The 20,986-nt window shown below is 35.8% G+C and overlaps 1 protein-coding gene across 1 annotated transcript in view; it reads left to right on the top strand.

Annotated features, from left to right (window-relative positions):
• The window catches only part of LOC104077023 (chromosome unknown open reading frame, human C16orf62), a gene marked incomplete at its 3' end in the record, with an annotated part of 44,328 nt that overhangs the window by 13,159 nt on the left and 10,183 nt on the right, over window positions 1-20,986 (top strand). Inside the window, exons 12-25 of the mRNA XM_009578084.1 lie at window positions 1,856-1,933; window positions 2,312-2,434; window positions 3,152-3,198; window positions 5,379-5,490; window positions 5,697-5,813; window positions 6,179-6,232; window positions 6,633-6,713; window positions 7,570-7,632; window positions 8,691-8,776; window positions 9,800-9,901; window positions 12,412-12,475; window positions 14,518-14,616; window positions 15,429-15,506; window positions 16,689-16,803. Coding sequence (XP_009576379.1) covers window positions 1,856-1,933; window positions 2,312-2,434; window positions 3,152-3,198; window positions 5,379-5,490; window positions 5,697-5,813; window positions 6,179-6,232; window positions 6,633-6,713; window positions 7,570-7,632; window positions 8,691-8,776; window positions 9,800-9,901; window positions 12,412-12,475; window positions 14,518-14,616; window positions 15,429-15,506; window positions 16,689-16,803 — 1,219 coding nt within the window. The remainder of the gene's footprint in view (window positions 1-1,855; window positions 1,934-2,311; window positions 2,435-3,151; window positions 3,199-5,378; window positions 5,491-5,696; window positions 5,814-6,178; window positions 6,233-6,632; window positions 6,714-7,569; window positions 7,633-8,690; window positions 8,777-9,799; window positions 9,902-12,411; window positions 12,476-14,517; window positions 14,617-15,428; window positions 15,507-16,688; window positions 16,804-20,986) is intronic.

The raw sequence follows: 20,986 nt of genomic DNA, 5'->3' as shown, positions 1-20,986 counted from the left end.
CTTTCCCTATGTTTATCTTCCTCCTTCTACTGCTGGAGTGTATGTGGCGGGCAGAGGGCTGGCAAGCTCCTTGGCAGAGGAGCCACTTGGTAAAGTGTTCAGACAGTGGATTTTTGTCTGACTGCGCAGTGTGGCTATGTTCTTATCCTCAACTACTCCTGCAGTTACCTTAACAGCTCAGCCAAGATAAACTTACCCAAGAAGAGACCCTAAAATGATTCAAAAAGTCATCAGTAATGGAAAAATACTTGTGAAATACATTTTTGAAATAGTGGCAAAGATCTCAACTGTAATTGGAAAATGGTAGGGCTGCTAATTAGCAATATTTGCATGAAAATCAGCTGCCATTATGAAATACAAAGAGTTTGTTCAGTGTTGATGTATCTGTTATGTTTGAATAAACTGTCCAGTATGCTTTTGGTATACTATTCAGGGGAGTCCATATGAATTCCTGCATCCGCAAGTAATCGCTAACCTCTGATAGATGAGCTGCTTAGTTTATTTGAAACTTGAAATACAATAATGCCTGCATTTTTGTCATAGCCTAATCATTCCAGCTACATAGTGCAAGGTTTCTGAAGTTTTTTTAGGAAATGGCGTAGTCCACCTTTTACTGCTTCTGACACAGCTAAAAAAGATGCATAATGATAGACCAGATAGGACTAATAATCTAGTAATAGTAATTGCAATTATGTAGTAAGGAAGAGCTTAGCATGCTTCTTTTTGTCCACAAAGATGATCATATGAAATACATAGTGAAAATTTTCTTGGAATAAAAAACTAGCTGTTAAAATCCTGACTTTTGCTTAAAATAAGAAAACTTATTGGAATGGAAGGCATTTAATCTTCTGTATTCCAGCTACTGACGCTGTATTAATACTTTCACAATGAAGGTAACGAAAATAGATTTAAAAAAAATAAATGATGTCTAAAGCCACAGTGTAGTAAAATGTGGGAATAAACACTTGCATGAAACCAAAGAACCAGATCTTTACATAGCAAGGTAATGCATTTCTCTTTAGCCCCATGGTTTGAAAGGAAATGATATATAAAGAAAAGTGATAGATGACTGGCTTGGGTCTGTGCAAGGTACCTCTGCTTTGTGATGAAGTCAGCTAGAATTGCATATGCTCAGGGATCCCAAAAACACAGAACCCTGGGTTGGTTTGACGAGAGAAACCGTAAGCTGTTGAGATGGATTTGTTTGTTTGTGTTTGGTTTTTTTTAAGCCTGATCTGTTACTAACTTCTCATTCACTTCTGCATGTTTCTCATTTCTTTAGTAATATGCCACATTTTTATTTTTTTATATTTTTTATCTGTGTTATTGAAAACAGTCCTGTGTGGATTAGTTTCCTTTGCAGTTCCAGCTTTACTACATAGGCCTTGTGTTTGTGCATCACCTTGTATTATCTGTATCTGTCTATATATTAATATTTTCCTTTGGGATCCTTGATTCATTCTGTCCATGGAATAAATACACATGATTTTAAGCAATTTCTGAACTTTGACTAACTTTTTAAAGTCCTTCACTGTAGGCTCTCTGCATACAATGCATATAGGCTGTTGCAGTGCAGGCACTGCGGTAGACATTGATTTCCTCACTGCTTACAGATAGTTGGAGCTGATGTTAGGAGAACCATGTTTAAACACAGCTGTAACTACCTCAGGCTAGTTGTTAGTGGACATGACTATAATAGTAAGCAAGGAAATAATCAGTCAAAAGCATGTGATTCAATGCTGTTTGTTGATTTGATGTGTGTGACTAGGTGTACTCCTCCGGAAAATGCATTTTTGTTGAAGGAGAGTCATAGGTGATAGATGCAGATAAAATTATTCTCTTTCTTTTAATACAGGTTGGGATGGAAGTGGCACCACAACTCAAAGAAAGCCTTAACAAAAATTTCTTTGACTTTCTTCTAACATTTAAACAAGTAAGCAAATAGGGTTTTTATTTGCAAAATCACACAAATATTACTCCTTAACTAAACTACCGCATCCTTCTTAAAAATCTTTTAAGTTCTTGAATCTAGATTTAGGGATGTTCCTGTACCCAGATATAGTATGGGAAATTTTACATACATTCTGATAAGTTGAAACTGCTCTGTTCAGCTTGTTTCCCTACTGTAATAATATATGCTATGAGCTTCATATTTTTTTCCCCAGCATGCAAGGAATGCTTCAGAATATCTGTATATTTTTGTGATCTTGTCTGTTGTTGTTTCCATTCATACACAAACTTTGTCCAGCTTATCATAGCTCCTATTAAATACCTTTTCACAGCAACATATTTTTGTCTTTTATTTCAACAGATTCATGGGGATACGGTTCAGAATCAGCTCGTAGTACAATGTGTGGAGATTCCTTTGTATTTGACTCTATATTCTCCTGCTATAGACTGGATTTTACAGTGTATTGCATACCGTGCTCCTGAAGTAAGTAAGCATGGTAATGCTTGGTACTAAAGGAAGTGTTGGGGTGAAAAGTTAATTTTGCCTATTAAAAAACCCCCTCAGTCAGTACTTGCATGAGTGTGAAAGTGAGTATAAAGAGCCTAGATACAACTGCCTGTTTCTCTCTTCTATACAGGAGGAATGTTCATTTCCACAAAGCTCAAGTGAGACCACTTTAAATTCATAGGCAGTATTCCTGTTTGTTTCTTGCTGTCCTTTAGCTAGTTTAATCTTTATTTCCTGAATTCATTAGTTTCTTCTGTCATACAGATATAAAAATGATTTGAGTAAATTGTAGCTTTGTAATTGCTTAACATAGTCAACAGGCTATTTTAATCTCAGTCAGTCTGTTTTGCATTCTATGGCAGAGTTGGTAATCTTCACCTCTCCTGCCAGAGGTAATTGACCTGGCTGGCAAATAGTAATTATTTTGAAAAATGGCAGGCCTGAAGGACTGCAAATTTGACTTCCATAAAATGGTGGGTTTGATTAAAATGCCACTGTACCTATTCCAGTAGGTGTGTTTTATGTTGTACTACAGTGTTGTTTTCTTGTGTTGTAAATACAGGATAAGACAGGATTATTGGAAGGTATTGGGTAGGTAATTAAAACAGCTTTTAGTAGACTTCATTAGAGCAATTAAAGCTGGATTTATTTGCAGAGTCTCTACTCACTAATTTTAATAAGTAATTCTTCCAGGTTCTGCTTACTGAGATGATGGAGAGATGCAAAAAATTGGGGAACAAGTAAGTATTGCACAATGTAGAAGACATGAGTCTGTAAGGAGTACCCGTGAGTCCCTGTAATAAAATTCTCTCTCCCCCTTTTGAAAACACTTTTTGGATGCATAGTATAGCTCTTGTTCTCCCAGTAGCTTACTAAATCGTGATTGTGAACATCTATTTTCCAGAGGTGAATTCTAAAATATGGTAGATTACTTGTAGAGCAAAAGTTAATTAATTTAACTTGGTTGCTGCATTTTGGCTCCTAAGCCAAAGTTTAGGACACGTAATATGTTCTCCATCAGCCATGTCTCTGATTTCTGGTTGTGCTTCATTTTTCTCTGTTTTCCTCTTCCTTCCCCCTACCCTCCACTGGCTACAGTCAGCCTGTACATGCATTTTGCAAAGGAAGTTGTAAAGCAGCTGATGCCTTTGGAAGATGGTAATATTTAGGCGACTGCTTTTTTCAACATTAAAATTAGTATCCCAAATGTCTCCTAGAAGTCTTTGTGCAGACTAATGGCATTCAGTGAGTAGTTCAGGAAGATGGTCTGAAAGTTTTGGATGTACTTTGAGCTGTGTGAGTGCAGTTTGGCCTGCTGATGAACTAATCTCGGTTCATTTTATTGCATAGGTAGGCCAAGTTCTGTGAAAGTTTTCAGCTATCTATTTTTTTCTAATGTGCTTTGCACAGTCCAGTTCTGCAGTGGCTGAGGAACTAAAGTATGTTAATCACTTAGATGAGGAATGTCAGCGTTAGCATCCTGTGACTGCGCGAAGGAGTGCAGGGAAAGTGTGATTTTAAAAATATGATGCGAAGATGCTGTTCTATCAATGTATTATATGGGTAAAAATAATTCACATACTCTACTGTATTAATTATTATGTATAGGTGTTGATTTGTTTTGTGGAACTTCTCTTTAAATCACCTTTTAGCATCTCTCGTTGTAAAGATGGGCTAGGTGCCTCCTCTTTGTGCCTGATTGCTCTTTGAAGGAAGGACAAAATGTTGAGTATAATGAGGGTTTTTTTTAAAGAAATGTTTTTGGGACATGTCTTTTTTATTGGGAAGTTGAATAATCTGGTTTAGATGATCTATAAAGCACAGTTGTTTTCTTTTAAGGTGGAGTTCTGTGTTTTTATGTCTTCTCATGACTGTCAAAATATTACAAAGCAAGAGGCATTAGTATATAAATCTTTAAATAATCTCAGTAAGTTCCATGATCTACGTTGCAACCATCTAAGTGAAAAGTGACAGCCGCCTTCTCTGTTTTGCAAAGCGTATACCTAGTGAACTGGAAGTACTTGTCTAATGATAAAATGCAAATTCTAGTCAAATTGCAATGGGACCACTAATACTCGTCAGAAACACAGAGGATGCTGGGCTATTTTAAGCGCTCCATAGAATTTCCCTCAAGGTAAACTGCCCTGTATTCAAACTGTCTATTGCAGACTAGTGAAGGACACAGTGTTTTATGAGGCAGCTTCTGTGCTAACTCATGGCGGAGTTTGCCCTAAGGAGTTGCCTTTTGAATGATACTTGATTTTGTTTCTTATGTTTGCATAATAGTATCAGTAAACTGGGTTTTACAGTAACGCAGTGAGTTCACTCTTCCATCGGTAACTTTGGCTTGATAGTAATACAAATACGGGTCTGAATGATTAATCATAAATGTCTAAATATGTCATTGCCAGTTATCATATGATAATAACTGTTTGGATTTATTTTAATCCTAACAATGCAGCTGCTAGAAATCTGACTTTTATAATGCATATATATTTTAATTCAGTGAGAAGAACTTCAATAGAGATTTGCCCTGCCAAAGTATACTTCTGAACTGTGGTTAAAAAGAGAGAGTAAGTTTCTAAACGTGTCAGCTACTCCTGGTTTACTTGATCCTTCTAGTAAACTTATGGAAGAATGATGGCTTCAAAAAAACCTGTGTGGAACAAGTATTCTACAGGCAGGGTTACCTTTTCTTTATCTGATGGCTTAATGTTTTCTTGTTTTGCTTATGCATTATTACTCCTTATCAATGCAAGCTCGATTTGTGAGGGTTTTTTTCTTCTTTATCCCCTTTTTTTAAATTTAGAATAGATGCCGTACAGTTGTTAGTTTAAGTAGTTCAGATTAATGTAAATGAAGGGACAACAGAATTTTAGTTGATGTTGAGCTGTGTTGATTTGTGTTATGTTCATTGTAGTGCTTTGCTGTTGAATTCAGTGATGTCAGCATTCAGAGCAGAGTTTATTGCTGCAAGATCTATGGACTTCATTGGCATGATTAAAGAGTGTGATGAATCTGGATTCCCAAAGGTAACTTTTTGTATGTAGTTTGTAACAATTCCAGTTTGTTGTCCGACAGAGTTCTTTATACTCTTAGTTGCCTACATAACTTGCACATCATTTAAATAAAAGGTGGTTTGATCCAAAAAATCTTTCTGCATAGTGTACCGGCTAGAGCAGTGTTGGACGGACATGGGTCTTCTGCCTTTAATTTAAAATTTCTCATTAACTCTCAGCATCTCCTCTTTCGCTCCTTGGGATTAAACTTGGCATTGGCTGATCCTCCTGAAAATGATCGCCTTCAAATATTAAATGAAGCCTGGAAGGTTATAACAAAGCTGAAGAACCCACAGGTGAGTTATTGTCTGTTCTGTTTCACTACTGATTCTGTGTTTAGGGCAAAACTGTAGCCATTTGTTCGGTAAACATATGCTTAGCATGACATGGTTTACCTTTTCTAGATTCACACAGTTGCCAAAAAATACGATACCTGGTGTATCTTTATAGGAACCCTGCTTTTCTGAGGTCTACTTAAGCATAACTTAATACTACATAACATAATTCTACATAAGCAACTTTTGAGGTTTGTCATCAGTGTTAGATCTTTAGGTCTGCATGAACCATACCTCAGGAGTTAATTCTTTTAAGTGTAATTTTTGCCAGTGTATTTCTCCTAACCTCTTGTAAATATTGGTAATCATAAGACGTGTATTTCTAGGATTATATCAACTGTGCTGAAGTGTGGGTGGAGTATACATGCAGACATTTTACGGTATGTGAAAATTACTGTTTCCTTTGAAGGTTTTCTGATACAGACTAAGTGGCTATATTAGCAGTTTGGTATTAAAAATGGAAAAGCTATTCAATATAAGTGTGTAGGACTTCAGTAGTGAATGAAAAAACGTATTTCCTTTCATGAAAGATGAATAGGGACAAAAGATGCAGCTTTGAAGGAGTCTTCACCGCTCCCCAGCGCTGCATATTTCTTATCCTTTTATTTTAATGGCAGATGGACCAGTTTAAGGATTTACTGGAGCTATGGCTAAAGTTCCTGGCTTAACTAGAGCTCCGTAGAAAGCTGCTGCTTTGGCAAATGGAAATAAATTATCTAACTAGTTTTCAATGACTTGATTTGTGTGCCGATTTCATTTCTGTATTTTGTAACTACACAGAAGCGAGAAGTCAATACAGTTTTGGCTGATGTTATCAAACACATGACTCCTGATCGTGCATTTGAAGATGCTTACCCACAGGTAAAGAATTTATTTTGTCAAATCTATAAAAATCTGATGTGTATTTTCTTAGATGAAATTAATTCTTAGACATTACTGATGTCTCTTACTACAAAGTAATTATTTTTAAACACTGGCTATGATTTGGGAAGCCTTTTGGAACAGTGTAATGCTGTGATTTGTTCTTCCCTACACATCAATCTTTCAGTTCAGAGAAATGCTAAACCAGAATTATTTATGTATTTGGAAGTAGCAATAGTTAACTCCTACATCAACAGTGGTGTTCTGCTGAAGAAAATTAGCAATCATGGCAGGCTGTTTAAATAGCAGTAAACCATAAAATAATCCATCTCTACTTGACATTGTTAAGGCTTCAGTGAATTATCGTGTCCAGTTCTTGAGACCGCATGCCAGGTGAGATATGGATTAGTTGAGGAGGTTCTAGAAGTTGATTTTTGTGGTTACTTGGAGGGTAGATAAAGTGCCTACAAAAGAAGATTTAACAAACTGGTTTGGGGTTTTTTGTTTGTTTATTTGGGATTTTTTTAGTCTAGAGAGCTGGAGGACATGCAGACTATAAATTGGAAAAATCTGCCTAAGTATAAGCAGTAAAGAACAAATAAAGCCTGGGCACGCTGGTCAGCCTCTGTTCATATGAGTTCTGAAGAGCATGTTGGAAAAACATCTGGAAGGAACAGCATAGCTGTAGTTGATCCGGCTTTGGGGAAAGAAATTACATCGATGAATGCTTCCAACCCAGTTTTCTTTGAATAACTAGAGAAGAATAATCTTCGGTGTGGATAGTCTTAATTTAACTTGTATGACAATAATTTTCCCCTTTTTTCTTTTTTTTTTTTTTTTCTCTCTTCCCCTTTAGCTGCAGTCAATTATTCAGAAAGTTATTACCTATATCTATGACTTCTCCTTGCTTTTTTCAGTGGTAAGTGATATACTCTGTTTAATAAATTTTTAGGAAGAACTATTTTGCACTGTTTCTGCAAGAGAATTTACCTGACTTGGATATTTAGATTGTTTGCAAGCTCACATAGTAAGAAGACTTTTTATCAAGTAGATAAGTACAGAAACGTTTTGGAAGCTCTCTGCTGCTTACTACATAAATATTCATTATGCTAATTCCAATTTTCTATACTTTTTTTTTTAATAGGCTGTTAGATTCTCTAAGTTTGTTTGTTGTGTGACAATCAGTGGAAGATAAAATACCATGTGTTTGTGTGTGTGTTCATGTAATTGCTGGTAGCTGTTTCCATGTTATGATACATACTTAACATGCTCTGTTATAGGGCTTAAATTTGACATTGAAACAAAATGAAACTTAGAGAGGTCAGAGGCTGTATGTGAGGTAGAGAAAGAGGAGCAAAGGCAGCGGGTGTCAGTCTGAAACCAGTTGAAGAGTAAAATTCAAGACTGACCCTGTGGATTTGGAGTCAAGTCTTGTTCAAAAATTGCTCAGATAATTCTGAAAAACTTACCCTTGCTATATTCTTGAGATGATAGAGAAACTAAGTATTTCAGTATCTTACCAACCTAAACCCTTATCTTTGAAGAAAATTTTAATGTCTTGGACCTTCATAAGTTGCCCTGGATACATGCAAAATGGTTGCTGGCGTGTGGCCTGTTTTCATTGGTTTTAATATCCTACCTTTTGTTCCCACAGATGTCTGAATTTGTTGTGATCTTAAACTGTTTCAAGCATATGATTGCTTTTAAAAAATTTGCAACATTTGATTCAAACAGTTCTCTGTTTTGTGTTTTATTCTGGATCTCTGCAATCAATTAATTGATACACCTTTCAGCCATTGGTGCTTTTCCATTTGTTCCATTCTTTCATCCTTCAAGATGAATTACTGTCTTCAAGAAAGATTAAAATAATTTTAACTAAAGCAGCTACGATTATAAAACTTATCTGAAGTATTTATTGGTTTAGTGTGTTGTTTGTAAAATACCTAATTTTACTTGTTCATGTATTTGTACATTCAGGAGAAATTCTTGCCATTTCTGGATATGTTCCAGAAGGAAAGTGTGAGAGTGGAGGTTTGCAAGTGCATTATGGAATCTTTTATTAAGTAAGTGGAGAATATTGAGATTAAATGCACTCTGGAGGATCTGGGGATTGTATTGAAAGATTGCTAGGGAAGATGAGTCAGTATATAGGCCACTTAGCTTGTGAAGGTATTCCAGGCTATGGGGAAAAAAAAAGAAAATGTGTCAATTTTGTTAATCTATTGATTGACTGTTTAACTGTTCACAAAGAAAGCTGAAATTGAAGTAATCATATTGATGCTGACTTGCTGTGCATTAACAGAATAGTTGTTCTCTGAGCTTTTTTAAATTTATGTTGCCTTAGTTGGTTTATGAAATCTATTTCGTATTCCAGCTGATGTGACAGCATAGAACTGTTACCTTGGTATAATGGAGGAAGAGAGACAGTCTCTTGTTACAAGTTGCATTAGGTAGGAAAATGGGTATTTCCACAGTTGAAACTGAACTTAAAAGATGAGGCTTCATCTTCAAATATTGTAAAAGTCAAACAGTCCCTTTCTTTTCAAACAATTAACAGGTTCCTTGAAACATTTTTTTCTCTTTCACCTTCACTTCAGGTATTTATATACACTGCTAAGCCCCCCCAAGCCTTGTCTTCTCTAGGCTAAACAGTCCCAGCTCTCTTGGCCTTTGCTTATATGAGAGGTGCTGCAGCCTCTTAATCATCTTAATGGTGCTCCACTGCACATGTGCCTCTGTACCTAAACATGACATTTATCCTTCCTATCCATCAGTAGCTGAGAATCTATATTACTACTTGGTAGATCTAGGGTTGCTTTGTTTTGATGTTCTTAGATTGCCTCAATGTATCACATATCTAGCTTTTGTGTCTGTTAGGGAGTCAGATTCTGTGGCTTGGCTCTGTGTATTAAGATAATATTTCTTGACTGGCCTTGGTTGGAATCGTGCATCTATTAACCATGTGATCTTTGGAGTTCTGTTGGTTAAAAAATGAATATGAAACTTCTGTAGTGTCATATAATGCTGATGATTGGAATTATGCATTAAATCAGTGTTATTCTAGTTATTGTTTTTCATTTTGACAGAGCAGGATTTTCATCACTTTTTCTAAATCAGGAATCTACAAAGGATCCTGTTATACTCAATGCTCTTCTGCATATCTGCAAGACGATGCATGATTCTGTGAAGTAAGATTAACTTTACTCATACTGATAACTATCGTTTACGCAAAGTTTCGCTGCTTGGTGTACAGTTTCACGTTTCTGAGGCTGTTTGTTTCATGGTGGATTAAGACGTGAATCCAATTAGTGGTGAGGGAAGAGCTGTGCAAGTGAAGTGGCAGCACATATTTAATTACTGCTTTATTTTGAATACTGAAGAAGAATTTTAAAAGGAAAGCAGCAGTGCTTTTGTAGAGTTTTCTAGTGGAGCAGAGACATTAAACAATCCGATCTTTTAAAAATGTTTTTTGAGAGTGAAACCAATGTAATCATTGAGTTATAGAGAATAATAAACTATTTTTGAGATTTAAGTGAATGTGTAGCTATGAATATGTAGCTATTAAAGCATGGATTGCCATACTCAATTATACCTTTTTTTGGACCAATTTTTTCAGCCATTACAAAGGCGTGTGAAATCTTTAAAAGGACACCTGGAAGATCTCTAGGAACTTGAGTAGGGGAAGCTAGAACAGAGGAAAAGCGCTTGAACCATCTGTGTCTTTCCCCTAAATCCTCTTCTTTTTTCCCCTTGACTTGTGAGTGCTGAGGTTGTTAGGGATCTTGGGTGCCCTGTTGCACCCTCACTATTTGAATAGCAGTTGTGCAATGTGGAAAACAATTGTGGTTTGTAGGTAACTTGCAAAAATCACAAAGAAATCTGTGTCTGATTGAAAATTGAGCGAGAATCACAATGCTGCAAATTTTACATCTTAAGAGCAAAAATCTCCTTTTTTCTTCTGGTTTGGGTTGAGTAGAATTGTAAGGGCACAGTTTCTTTTGGCACTCTGAGCCCAGAGCTTCTTAGTATGGCAGACACTATAAAGGAGCTTACAACTTTCTCAGCCTTGATATGCCATGAATGCAAGATTTATTGCCAATAAAGAAGTCAGATTTGGCATGTAATTCCAATTTATACCAGCTAGAGTGCTTTATTTTGGGTTAGAGCTCCTTATTTGGCTGTATGTTGCACTAAAAGCCACTTCAACCTTTAAATAGAATAACATATTGAAGCTAAAACAGCTTATTAAAAAAAATTAAGCAGTTTATGGCAATCCATATTTGGTGCTTCCTCTGATCTTCTGCCAAATTAATTTGATGGTTTACCAGGATCCTTAAAATCCTTTAAACCAGCAGTTCTTTTAGCTGAGATAAGATGATGTACATCGTTAGCTTGGTTCTGTTGTGTCATCTCTTATTGGCAAATCATCATAAATTCTAACTATCTTAAAGTAACTCCGGCGTCTATTTTTACATCCTGGTTCAGGAAACTCCCAACCCATTGTGTAGAGCTTGCTGACCCCCATAACAGCTGTTGGAGGATAACAGCCTTTAGACTGGTAGAGGTCTGATTCAGAATTGAACTGGAAACCTGTAACTGACCTGGAGATCTCATTACAAGTCTTCTGAGCCTTTCAGAGCCCATCAGTTGACTCTTTTGATTGGCAATGCACTAATGAGCTAATCATACTGAGATTTTCTTTCCTCCTTTACTGAATTTGTAGAATAAAACTATTGTTCTCTTCCCATCTGGTGTCTGAGCTAGGAAATTGGTAACTGATTTGCTAAAGGTCAAAGCTGGAGACAAGTATATAATAGTAAAAGGATTAAATTGTATTAGTTAATTGTAATTTAACTTTTTGTTCATTGATCTTCAGTGAAACAGGTTTGACTTATTGGATTTTCATGTGATGTAAATTTTTTTAAAATCAGATTTGGACTCTTACTATAAAATAGGTATCTGTGATAATCTTGAGAAGAAACTCTTTACATATCAGTTTAGTTCAGTTTTACTAAAACATCAAAAAGGCAGCACTGTAACAAGGTGATGTTAATTATTTAAATTATGTGGCAGTGTTAGTTAAAAAAAAAAAACCCACAACAAAAAACACGCACCAAAAAAAGAGACCCCAAAAACCAAAACAAAAAAACCCCCCACCAAACCAAAAAACCCCAAACAAAACAATAAACTAATGTTGTTTCTAAAATAAATACATTAACTATTACATATACTATTTAAAGTGTATTTTAAAAGCTTTTCCCCTTAAATAGGATAACTGTCTTCTAAGAATAGGTTTAGTAATTTCTTTAGGTTTTTATAATCAGTTCCTACTCAAGTCCTCATGTTGTAACACAAGACTGAAGGCATTTGCTTGCTGCAGTAAAGAACATGAGCTTAGCTTCCTTTTCCTCATGCCAAAGTCTGAGTTTCTGTAAAATCTAAAGACACTTTTAGCAATTTTCATGGGTTTTTTTTTTTAAATTTGGAATTTAGTTTGGTGCATGGTTGACTTGGGGATATTCATATTAAAATTAGTTTTATTCTTTATAACTAGAATTATGAGCTTAGTGGTCTTAGTATGCAATAAATATTTTATATGGACATAACATTATGTAAATGAGTATGTGTCATTTGAACCTTTACAGATAAAGAAGATAAGCAATATTTAAAAATTTACCATATAAATTTTCTCTTATAGTGCACTAACACTAGAGGATGAGAAAAGAATGTTAGCAGCATTGATAAATGGATTCATAAAAATGGTGAGTGACAATTGTGTGCAACTGTTGGGGTGTACCTTATAGCTCGGATTTTCATGAGATCCCCATGAGAAACAGGTGCCTGTGTAGCTGAATCAGAGGCTGTGTGTCTGCCTTGCTTAAGACCATTGAAAACCCCAACCGGTGTATTTTAGTGAAGTAAGTATGCATGTGTTGAAAGAAATATCATACAGTGTTGAAGCTGACATGGTGCAATATGAGAGTTTAAAGTGCACATGTTGTTTATGTAATCATATTTTCTGCTAGTTTTTTAAATCTCATGTAAAACATGGTTAAGTATTTAAAAGTTAAATAGCAGTTAAAGTCTTGCCTATTATAGCATCAGAGAGGTCACTGATTTATGTGAATGAAGTTCCACTACCCAGCTCTAAATGGAACCAATACCAGCTTTAAAAAACACAAAATAAATATAAATTGTATGTTATTCTTATCTCTATCTTAATTTACAAATAAGATAATTTATATCATCAAATTAGTAGTCCCACAAAAACTCCAGCTGTTTTGTCTTGAAATTAATTTTTAACCCTTCCCTCCCTCATATCCCAGTAAAATCTTTTGTTCTTGTCTGTTGTATTTGAGATGTCAGGTTGTTTTAGGGAGATGTTCTCAAGCTTTTTTTTATTCTCTAACCAGGTACTCTCAATTCTTGGCTTTTCTTTCACATAGTTGGAGCTGACAGGCTTTGTCTCTACTTGTCCTCTTTGTTCTTTGTTGCAATTCTGTGAATTTATCTGTAGATGTTTGCTTTCTCTTCAGCTATAATAATTTGCCATTTAATATGTTTTTAATATAATTTTGCTTTATGAAGCTTTATATGCAGTATAATATTGTATAATTTCCTTCAGGAGGATTTCCCACATTGAATAATATTTGATGTGGCTTTATAGTCTTGGTTTAGAGGGAAGAAAAATCCCATAGCAGCAAAATGACTAGTTATAAATTTTAAATGAGCACACATTAAGATGTGGAGGGAAAAGCAGTTGTAACAGTCATCCTTATAGTCAGGCTTTTTTGTGGAAAACTTTGTATTTTTAGAGAAGTTTTCCTGAGACTCAAGAATCAGCAGTTGCACAAATAGAGGAAAGGCAAAGACAGTTGTCTGTAATGTAAGAAGCAATCCTTTGTTTTCTGGTGCAGTTCCTTTGATCTTTCACTGTATGGATTAAATGTAATTTTTATTTTAATTCTGTAAAAACTTCTTTTGCATGTGGCTTGAGAAATAATAAATAATGCAACCTTTACTTCCATTAGAAAAAAAATTCCATTTGAATACATAAATATAGACTGCCTGGAGACTGTTTGTCTTGCTAGGCTTTTAATTGACAGCTGAGACACTCCAGCTGACAGCACTTGGTTTTTTAAAATCTGGAGGGTTGGAAGTAGGGTGTTCTCACAAAAGGGTTGTTTTTGACTTCTTTTCTTTCCTGCCAGCATGCAAGGTTGCAGGCTTTTGCCATACTACATAAGCATATATTTATTAACCAAACTCGAGGAAAACCTGCTTTTCTTACTGGTATATCTAGTTACGAAAATGCTAATTTCTCTTGGAGGCCCTTTAGCAACTAGAAATTACAGGAATCTGAATACAGATTCACTGATCTATTTCTGTTTCTCTGGGGTTTTTTTGTTTTGCTTTTTAAGTATGAACTACACCAAGCCTTTGTCCCTGTTCAGTAAAGAATCAAGAGTTCTGCTAGTTTTGAAAACACTTCACAAATCTAGGATTTAAATTTTGTTTTCTTGATAAATACTTGATCTGTAAAGTAGAAGATCATGTGGGGTATGGACAAAAAACCCCCAGCAAAACCTTCAAGTTTCCCTGAAGGTCAAGTATTGGAAAGCAAACAGTTAAAAGGACAGAGATTCTCCAGGTGCTATTTTGTTGTTAATAGTGGGGTTTTTTCTTACCAATATATGGGGATTTTGACTTTTGAATATCTGTGGTTTATCTGCATGCATTTTTATGTTTCTTAAAGTTAATGGCCTACAATGGTAAAATCTAGGGGTTTTTTTGTCTTTTATAGGTTTCATTTGGCCGTGACTTTGAACAACAGCTGAGTTTCTATGTTGAAGCCAGGTCAATGTTTTGCAATCTGGAGCCTGTTCTAGTCCAGTTGATTCATGTAAGCTACAGATTATCTAAATTACCTTAATAAGTGGGGATATATTTGCAGTTCTCCCATTCCCTGCCCAGATTATTGGTCTATGTCAAAATAAGTCTGAAGTCTTTTTATCAGGTGTTTTTAAAGTAGACTTTGATCTCATCTCTCATTTTATCACCCTAAACTCTCTGAAGTTCTTGCTTGACAGGCATGCATGGTATCATTGCCACAAAGAAAACTGGCTATCTTGCAAGGGATTTCATGTCTAATAAATGGCACTTTTGTGCATTCAGAATTTGGGTTCTCTCTTCTATAATCCTCCATCTAGGGGAGATTAGACTGTGTCTGGCTTCAGATCTAGGCAGAGTCCTGCTGTGACTGGGGAGGTTAAATCTCTTTTCTGTATTGAGTCACATGTCAGGTGAACATTAGCTGCAGCTGATTCCTTTGCAACATTGTCTCTTCTCTTAAATCCTTTTATTATTTTGTTTTCATTTTTTTTAGTAAGTGTGTTAGCTAGAAATCATGATTTTTACGCCAGGAAGGAGGTGATGACAGCACTAGAGCTTGGAAGCAAGAGATGAATAAAGCTTTGAATAAATCAACAAGTCTACCTTCACAAACCTTCAGAATCATATTTGCTTTAAGGAACAGTCACTAAAAGTCTTCAAGTAAAAACTAAATAGTACAGTGAGGGCACACCATATCGGGGTCCCTTTTGATAGTTTCTGTTCTCTAAATGTATGCAGTAAAACATGCAGTTTATTATTTGCTGCTGACCTGATAAATCTGTGCATTTTTATTAATGATTTGCTTTTGGTTTTTATGTGTAGTCTGTGAACCAACTAGCAATGGAAACAAGAAAGGTGATGAAAGGAAATCATTCCAGAAAGACTGCTGCGTTTGTCAGGGTAGGTCTAACTCTAATAAACTGTGAGCCTGCTTTCTTAGCAGATAATACTATCTGCTGCCACCTAAGTTTATAATTTTTGCAAAAACAGTATGTTAGTATTTTTTGACACTGTTTGTAGTTTCATTTTCTCTTGTTGCCATTGATCTTTACTCTCTAAAGCCAAATGCTGCCATTTGAGAAAAAAAAGACCCAAAGCATCTAATGGCAGCTTTGAGTTAAAAAAGAGCAACAATATCAACTCCCTCTCCAAAGGAAGGTTCATTGGAAAGGTGTTTGTGTGAATTCTAGAAAACTCAGCTTTTCAAATTATATTTGAAATAAAATACTTAATTTCTGTGTAACTCAATCACAGAGAGAATGGGAGATAGAGGGAAAAGAATGTATTTAAACTTCTGTCTCATAATATCAGTGTTGATATGCTGAAATCAGTATTTGAATTTCAAATCAAGTGCTCCTTTCGGCTTTAGTGCCTCTGAGTCTCTATAGATATGGTCAAATGAGCTTTGTACTATGCACAGGCTATGCAAGTTGCTTGTGTTCCCCTCTTCTCACCTGAAACGTAGCAACTAAGATGTCTTCATCTTCATGTGTTGTGAAGGTATTTGCATATGCTACCATTAATTAATGGATTTTTGTTCACGGCACCTGTGCATGATGTCCTGGACAAAGGATAGCTAGGGTGACACTGGCGAACTTCTGTTTGCCTGGGAGCCATTTGCTCCATCTAAGTGTTTGGGCGGTTGCAGTAGGTCTAAAGCTGCAGCATGCTGCACTAAATCTGCTTCCTCCCAAATACACACAGCACCTGCTTTGACCATTTTGACAGATGGATTGTCCCTGAGGACCAGTAGTCTGCTTTTCTAGTTAGATTTTGGTCTTGGGCTGCAAGCTGGTTACTTGAGGAGAGAGGAACTCTTTGAGCTAGAGTCATAGTGTAAGTTTTGAGCTAGTCTACTAATAATAATAATTTATAATAATAAATATTGTTATAGTTATTGAAATAATAATGAGAAATTTGAAGCTGCTGATTTTGGACTTCACATAATATTTGCTTTTTATTGAAAGTCTTTTCCAAAACTGATTTACAGATTTTGATTCCTAATCGTGTGTAAAATCAGTAATGATTGCTATAACTCTGAGTTAGGAATTTTCTTTGGTTTCATTTTTTTATTTGCTTTAGGCTTGTGTTGCCTTCTGCTTCATTACAATTCCATCTCTGAGCAGTATCTTCTCACGTCTGAACCTGTATCTACACTCTGGACAGGTTGCTCTGGCAAATCAGTGCCTTTCACAAGGTAAGGCACGAATTTGTCTACTTAAAGGTTCTCTTATTTCAGAAATATTTCTAGCTGTGAATAATAACTTGGTTGAAATCATAAGTCATTAGGTATATTTACGATGTTATTAAAATACAGCCCTGTTTCAAGCACTGTTACAGTGAAAACTTGTCATACTAAAGCAACTCTTCAATTCTAACACTAACCCTGTGATCTAAATAACCAAGACAGCTGACTCTAGTTGAGATAGTCATGGCTGTGAGGTAGGTTGTCCTAAATTACTTAGAAATTATGGAAAGCATGGAATGTTTTTCTCCTCCATAATTACGCAAGCGCTCTAATCACAAATGATGTGCTTTATTATAACTGTGGGAAAAGAAACTAATTCATCTGTGTAGTAGTTAACAGGCTGACAAAATCCTCCAAATGAGCTGGAAAAGAATTAAAACTTAGGTCAATAACACCAGAAACTTGGTATCAAAGCACACGCGTGATAAACGCTTAGCTAAGAAAATATGCCACTCTATCAGAGTGAAACAATGGAGTAATACCAGATAATACGAAGAATGAAGAATATTTTTTCTTTTTTTGATCTAAATCATTGATTGAACCAGGGCCTGAGTACAGTTTTTAGCCATCCTGTTAGCTCAGTCGTAAATAATTGGAAATTCTGGCAGAAAGTGATTTAGGGGAAAAAAATTGGAGGTACTCTGGCACCAGAATGAGCATTAAGTCTGTATCACCATTTAATATGATCTTGTTCCTGTTCACATCACAAATGGAAGACAGTTACCTATTCTGAAAGTCTTCTCATACTTTTAACTGTTTGCAGTATCTTTCTTTTCCTTTTTAAAGTGATGTTATTCTACCTTGTTTTGCAATTTTAATACTGACTTTAAAAGTCTGCTTTCCAATGGTAGATGCTTTTCCTTTACATGTTTTCATTGGAGCTGTGAGAGTAATAAATTGGATTGCTTTGCAACATCTTTTGTTGTGGCTATTAATTCTTTGTTTTAGCTCTGTGCTTCTTCACGAGAGCTTGTTTTCCAAGCTCTGCATTTACCAGTAAGTTCCAGCTGCACAAACAAGCTGACTTAGGATGCTGATTAAGACTTTTTAGTACAGGGTGACTGTTGTATTTCTTTGTTTTGAGTCTGATGCTGCCCATATAGCAAAGCAGAGGGATTTAGAGTAAAGCTGGCTGTTGTGTCCACGTATGTTGTGCAAATAAAAGATCTGCAAAGTCTGTTGTTGTGCAGTTAGTATTGTGCGGTTTCTCTTTAGATAACAGAGTTTACCAAAAATAGACTCGCTTTTTCTTCCTCTTTCATTTAATTGACCAGCTTACCTTATCCTTTGTATCAATTTTTGCTATTGTTGCTGTGTTGCAGTGCATCTCTTGTTGGAAACAAATCCAAAGCAGTTTTTCTGTTATACTCGGTCTTTGAGGACTATACCCTGCCCATGTTGGGATCAACTCTGTGATTTAATAATCTTCCAATTTATAAACTGCTTTTCCACTGTTTTTGTGATCCACATCTCTGCGTGAGACTCCTGGGCCCCAACAATTGTCCAGATTTTTCAGTGTGAGAGTTTATAAATGTGCACAGCTGTTGTTTGACATGTGAACACAGTGCACTCACTAAGCAATGAATAGGATCCCCATTCTGAAATCTTTTAAGGTAGCAGGTATATGCAAGGTGTTGTGATCTCAGTCTCTAAAATGCATCTCTATTAACCACTCTCTCCTGAACCTTAGACCCACAAGCTAGAGAGAGGAGCATTTGGTCCATCTCAGCTTTTGCTGAAACGAAGCATGTGCAAAACTCTGGTGTTCAGTAACTCACTTTGTTTACCAAGGTTTTATTGTTATACGCTTTTTTTGCTTCCTTAGAAAAGCTATTGTGGGCATAATTTGTATTCAGAGACATGTCACTTGCGTGAGTAATTTATAACATGCACTGTTAGGCAACAGTAACACTAGTCTTGGGACATTTTCTATGAACTGTCTTTGCATATTCTGGTGTATTGAAGTCAGATAATGTGTCCTTGAAAGTTACTTTTAACACGGTTTGATCTGAATGCATTTCATGTGTATAAGAAGTACTGATTAATTCATAACAGCAAATTTAAATCCAGTCAGTTAACTGAGTTAACTGATGCCAATTAGACACTGATCTACTAAAACCAACACAGCATGAAGTGAAGTTTTAAGAGTGTGCAATTAATGATAGCATTAGGCTAGGAAGTGAAATCGTGCCTTGTGTGTAACCTTTATTTCACGCTGATTGGAATTAGCTTAATCAGTTTAAAATTAGGAAGAGAAATGAAACTGAAAGGTAATGTACCTGATCTGATAGCTCAGTCAATAGTGGGGCATGCGTGTGTACATGTGCATGCAGTTTCTCTTTAAAGATTCCAGCTGTTGTTTTTAGCAAGTTAAATTCTTGGATTTTTTTTTTAAATTTTAAGTTCCTACAGGGAGTCTAGCTATTTCAGTGAGTTGAGTTTTCACTTAAACATATAACAAAATTGAATTTCAGGATAGACTTCTGTTGGCAATAGGAAGATTTCTCTAAATTGCCTATTTATCTAACTTGAAGAAGGAGTAAAATTATCTGTTGGGGTAGATAAGAGGAATTTAAAAGGTTGCGTTTTTATAAAGAGGATGTGTGGGTCATAACAGTAAATAAAGTTTGCGAAACTGAGGATTGCACTGATAAACTACCAACAACTGGAGAGCCACAGCTAATCTGCTTATAACTGGAGGAGTTTGAGTTTTGCCTTATTACCAATCTCAAGGGGCAGCAGCCGTAGCAGACCATCAGTCCTAGTGTCTCACTGTTCCAATTTCCTCTATCAAATCAGAGCCATGCCTGCTGGGATTTGCCACACTGTTAATCAAAGCAACTGTGTGGTGCTTGTTTGAACTCACCCAAATACTTCAGTATTAGAAAACTGTAATTGTAATTTTTCTTAGAATAGATTTTCTTTAATACAATGAAATTGGGTCAGAAAACTGAATTTATAGGCTCATGGAAAGTCCAATATTAATACAGTGACGGATGTCTGCCCAGGTATGCTGTTCAACATGTATTCGTGTTCAACATGTATCCGGCTCCCAAGAGGTGCTTCAAATAAAATGAATCTGTAATTAAGTTCACAAGGTTTTACATTATTTTTATCTTGGATGCATAGTTTGTACCTCTGGAGACTCTGTTAAGAGCCCACCTTAGAAAGGAGGATGCTAGATTTTACAATGATGTGCTTTTCATTTTTTTTAACTGAGCCACAGAACGCTGCATGCTGCCAACATAGAATAATAAATTCTCATCGGTCGTGCTTTCTGTCATAGGGAGTGCTTGGACTAAATTGAGATTAAATTCATGCTCCATTGTGCCATTCTGGATTTTTGAGATATAGGTGGTATTTTAATTGCACATATTTCCTCCCATGGAAATGCTGCTTTTGTCTGTCAGAGAACAGACAGCATGATTTTAATTGTTGGTCACAGCATTCAGCAGGTGGGTAGAGATGATGCAACTTTCTGGTAATGTACTTTCTGGTAATGTATGTTCAATGGCATTTTTATCTTAAAGGCTGTGAAATCCTTGCCTCACTTCAGAAGTAACGTGCTGAGTGAATAAAGTAATTCAACTGATTCTGTGTGACTAATTTCACTGGGATGTTGTCAAACACAAAAATTTATTGAGAATGAAAAGTCTTTGTCGCCCAAATCAACTGACGCAGATCTTTATTTTGTTTAGCAAATGCAGATTTTAATTCTGAAGCATGCAGTGCTTAATGTACTTCTAAATATTTGTTCCGTTCTTCAAATGTAGCCAAAACACAGTTTCACTAGTAGATTGCAAAAGAAATTTCTTTTTCTACTTCAGATTCTCTAGATGTGACAGGCTTCAACCACACTTTGGAGAAAGTATAGTACGGAATATCTAATAAGTAATTTTTAATCATAATCTAATAATGTTGTAGTGTATTTTCTCAGTAGTATTAGATAACAATTTTTAGTATGCCTTCCTAATCTCCTAAAATCTTTATAGAGCTGAAGAATATAAATAGAATATAAATAGAGAGAATGTGAAGTAAAGAACTTAGAGAAATAAGAACCCGAAGAGGTTTTCTCACTTACAGATTTTGGGACTTCTTGGCTCACGCTTCTCCGGTGAGATTGGTATATGCT

Source organism: Fulmarus glacialis, unplaced genomic scaffold, assembly GCF_000690835.1.
Source record: "Fulmarus glacialis isolate BGI_N327 unplaced genomic scaffold, ASM69083v1 scaffold40945, whole genome shotgun sequence".
Taxonomy (NCBI): Eukaryota; Metazoa; Chordata; class Aves; order Procellariiformes; family Procellariidae; genus Fulmarus; species Fulmarus glacialis.
The sequence above is the reverse complement of the archived record's forward strand: the minus strand, read 5'-3'. Positions and strand labels throughout refer to the sequence as shown.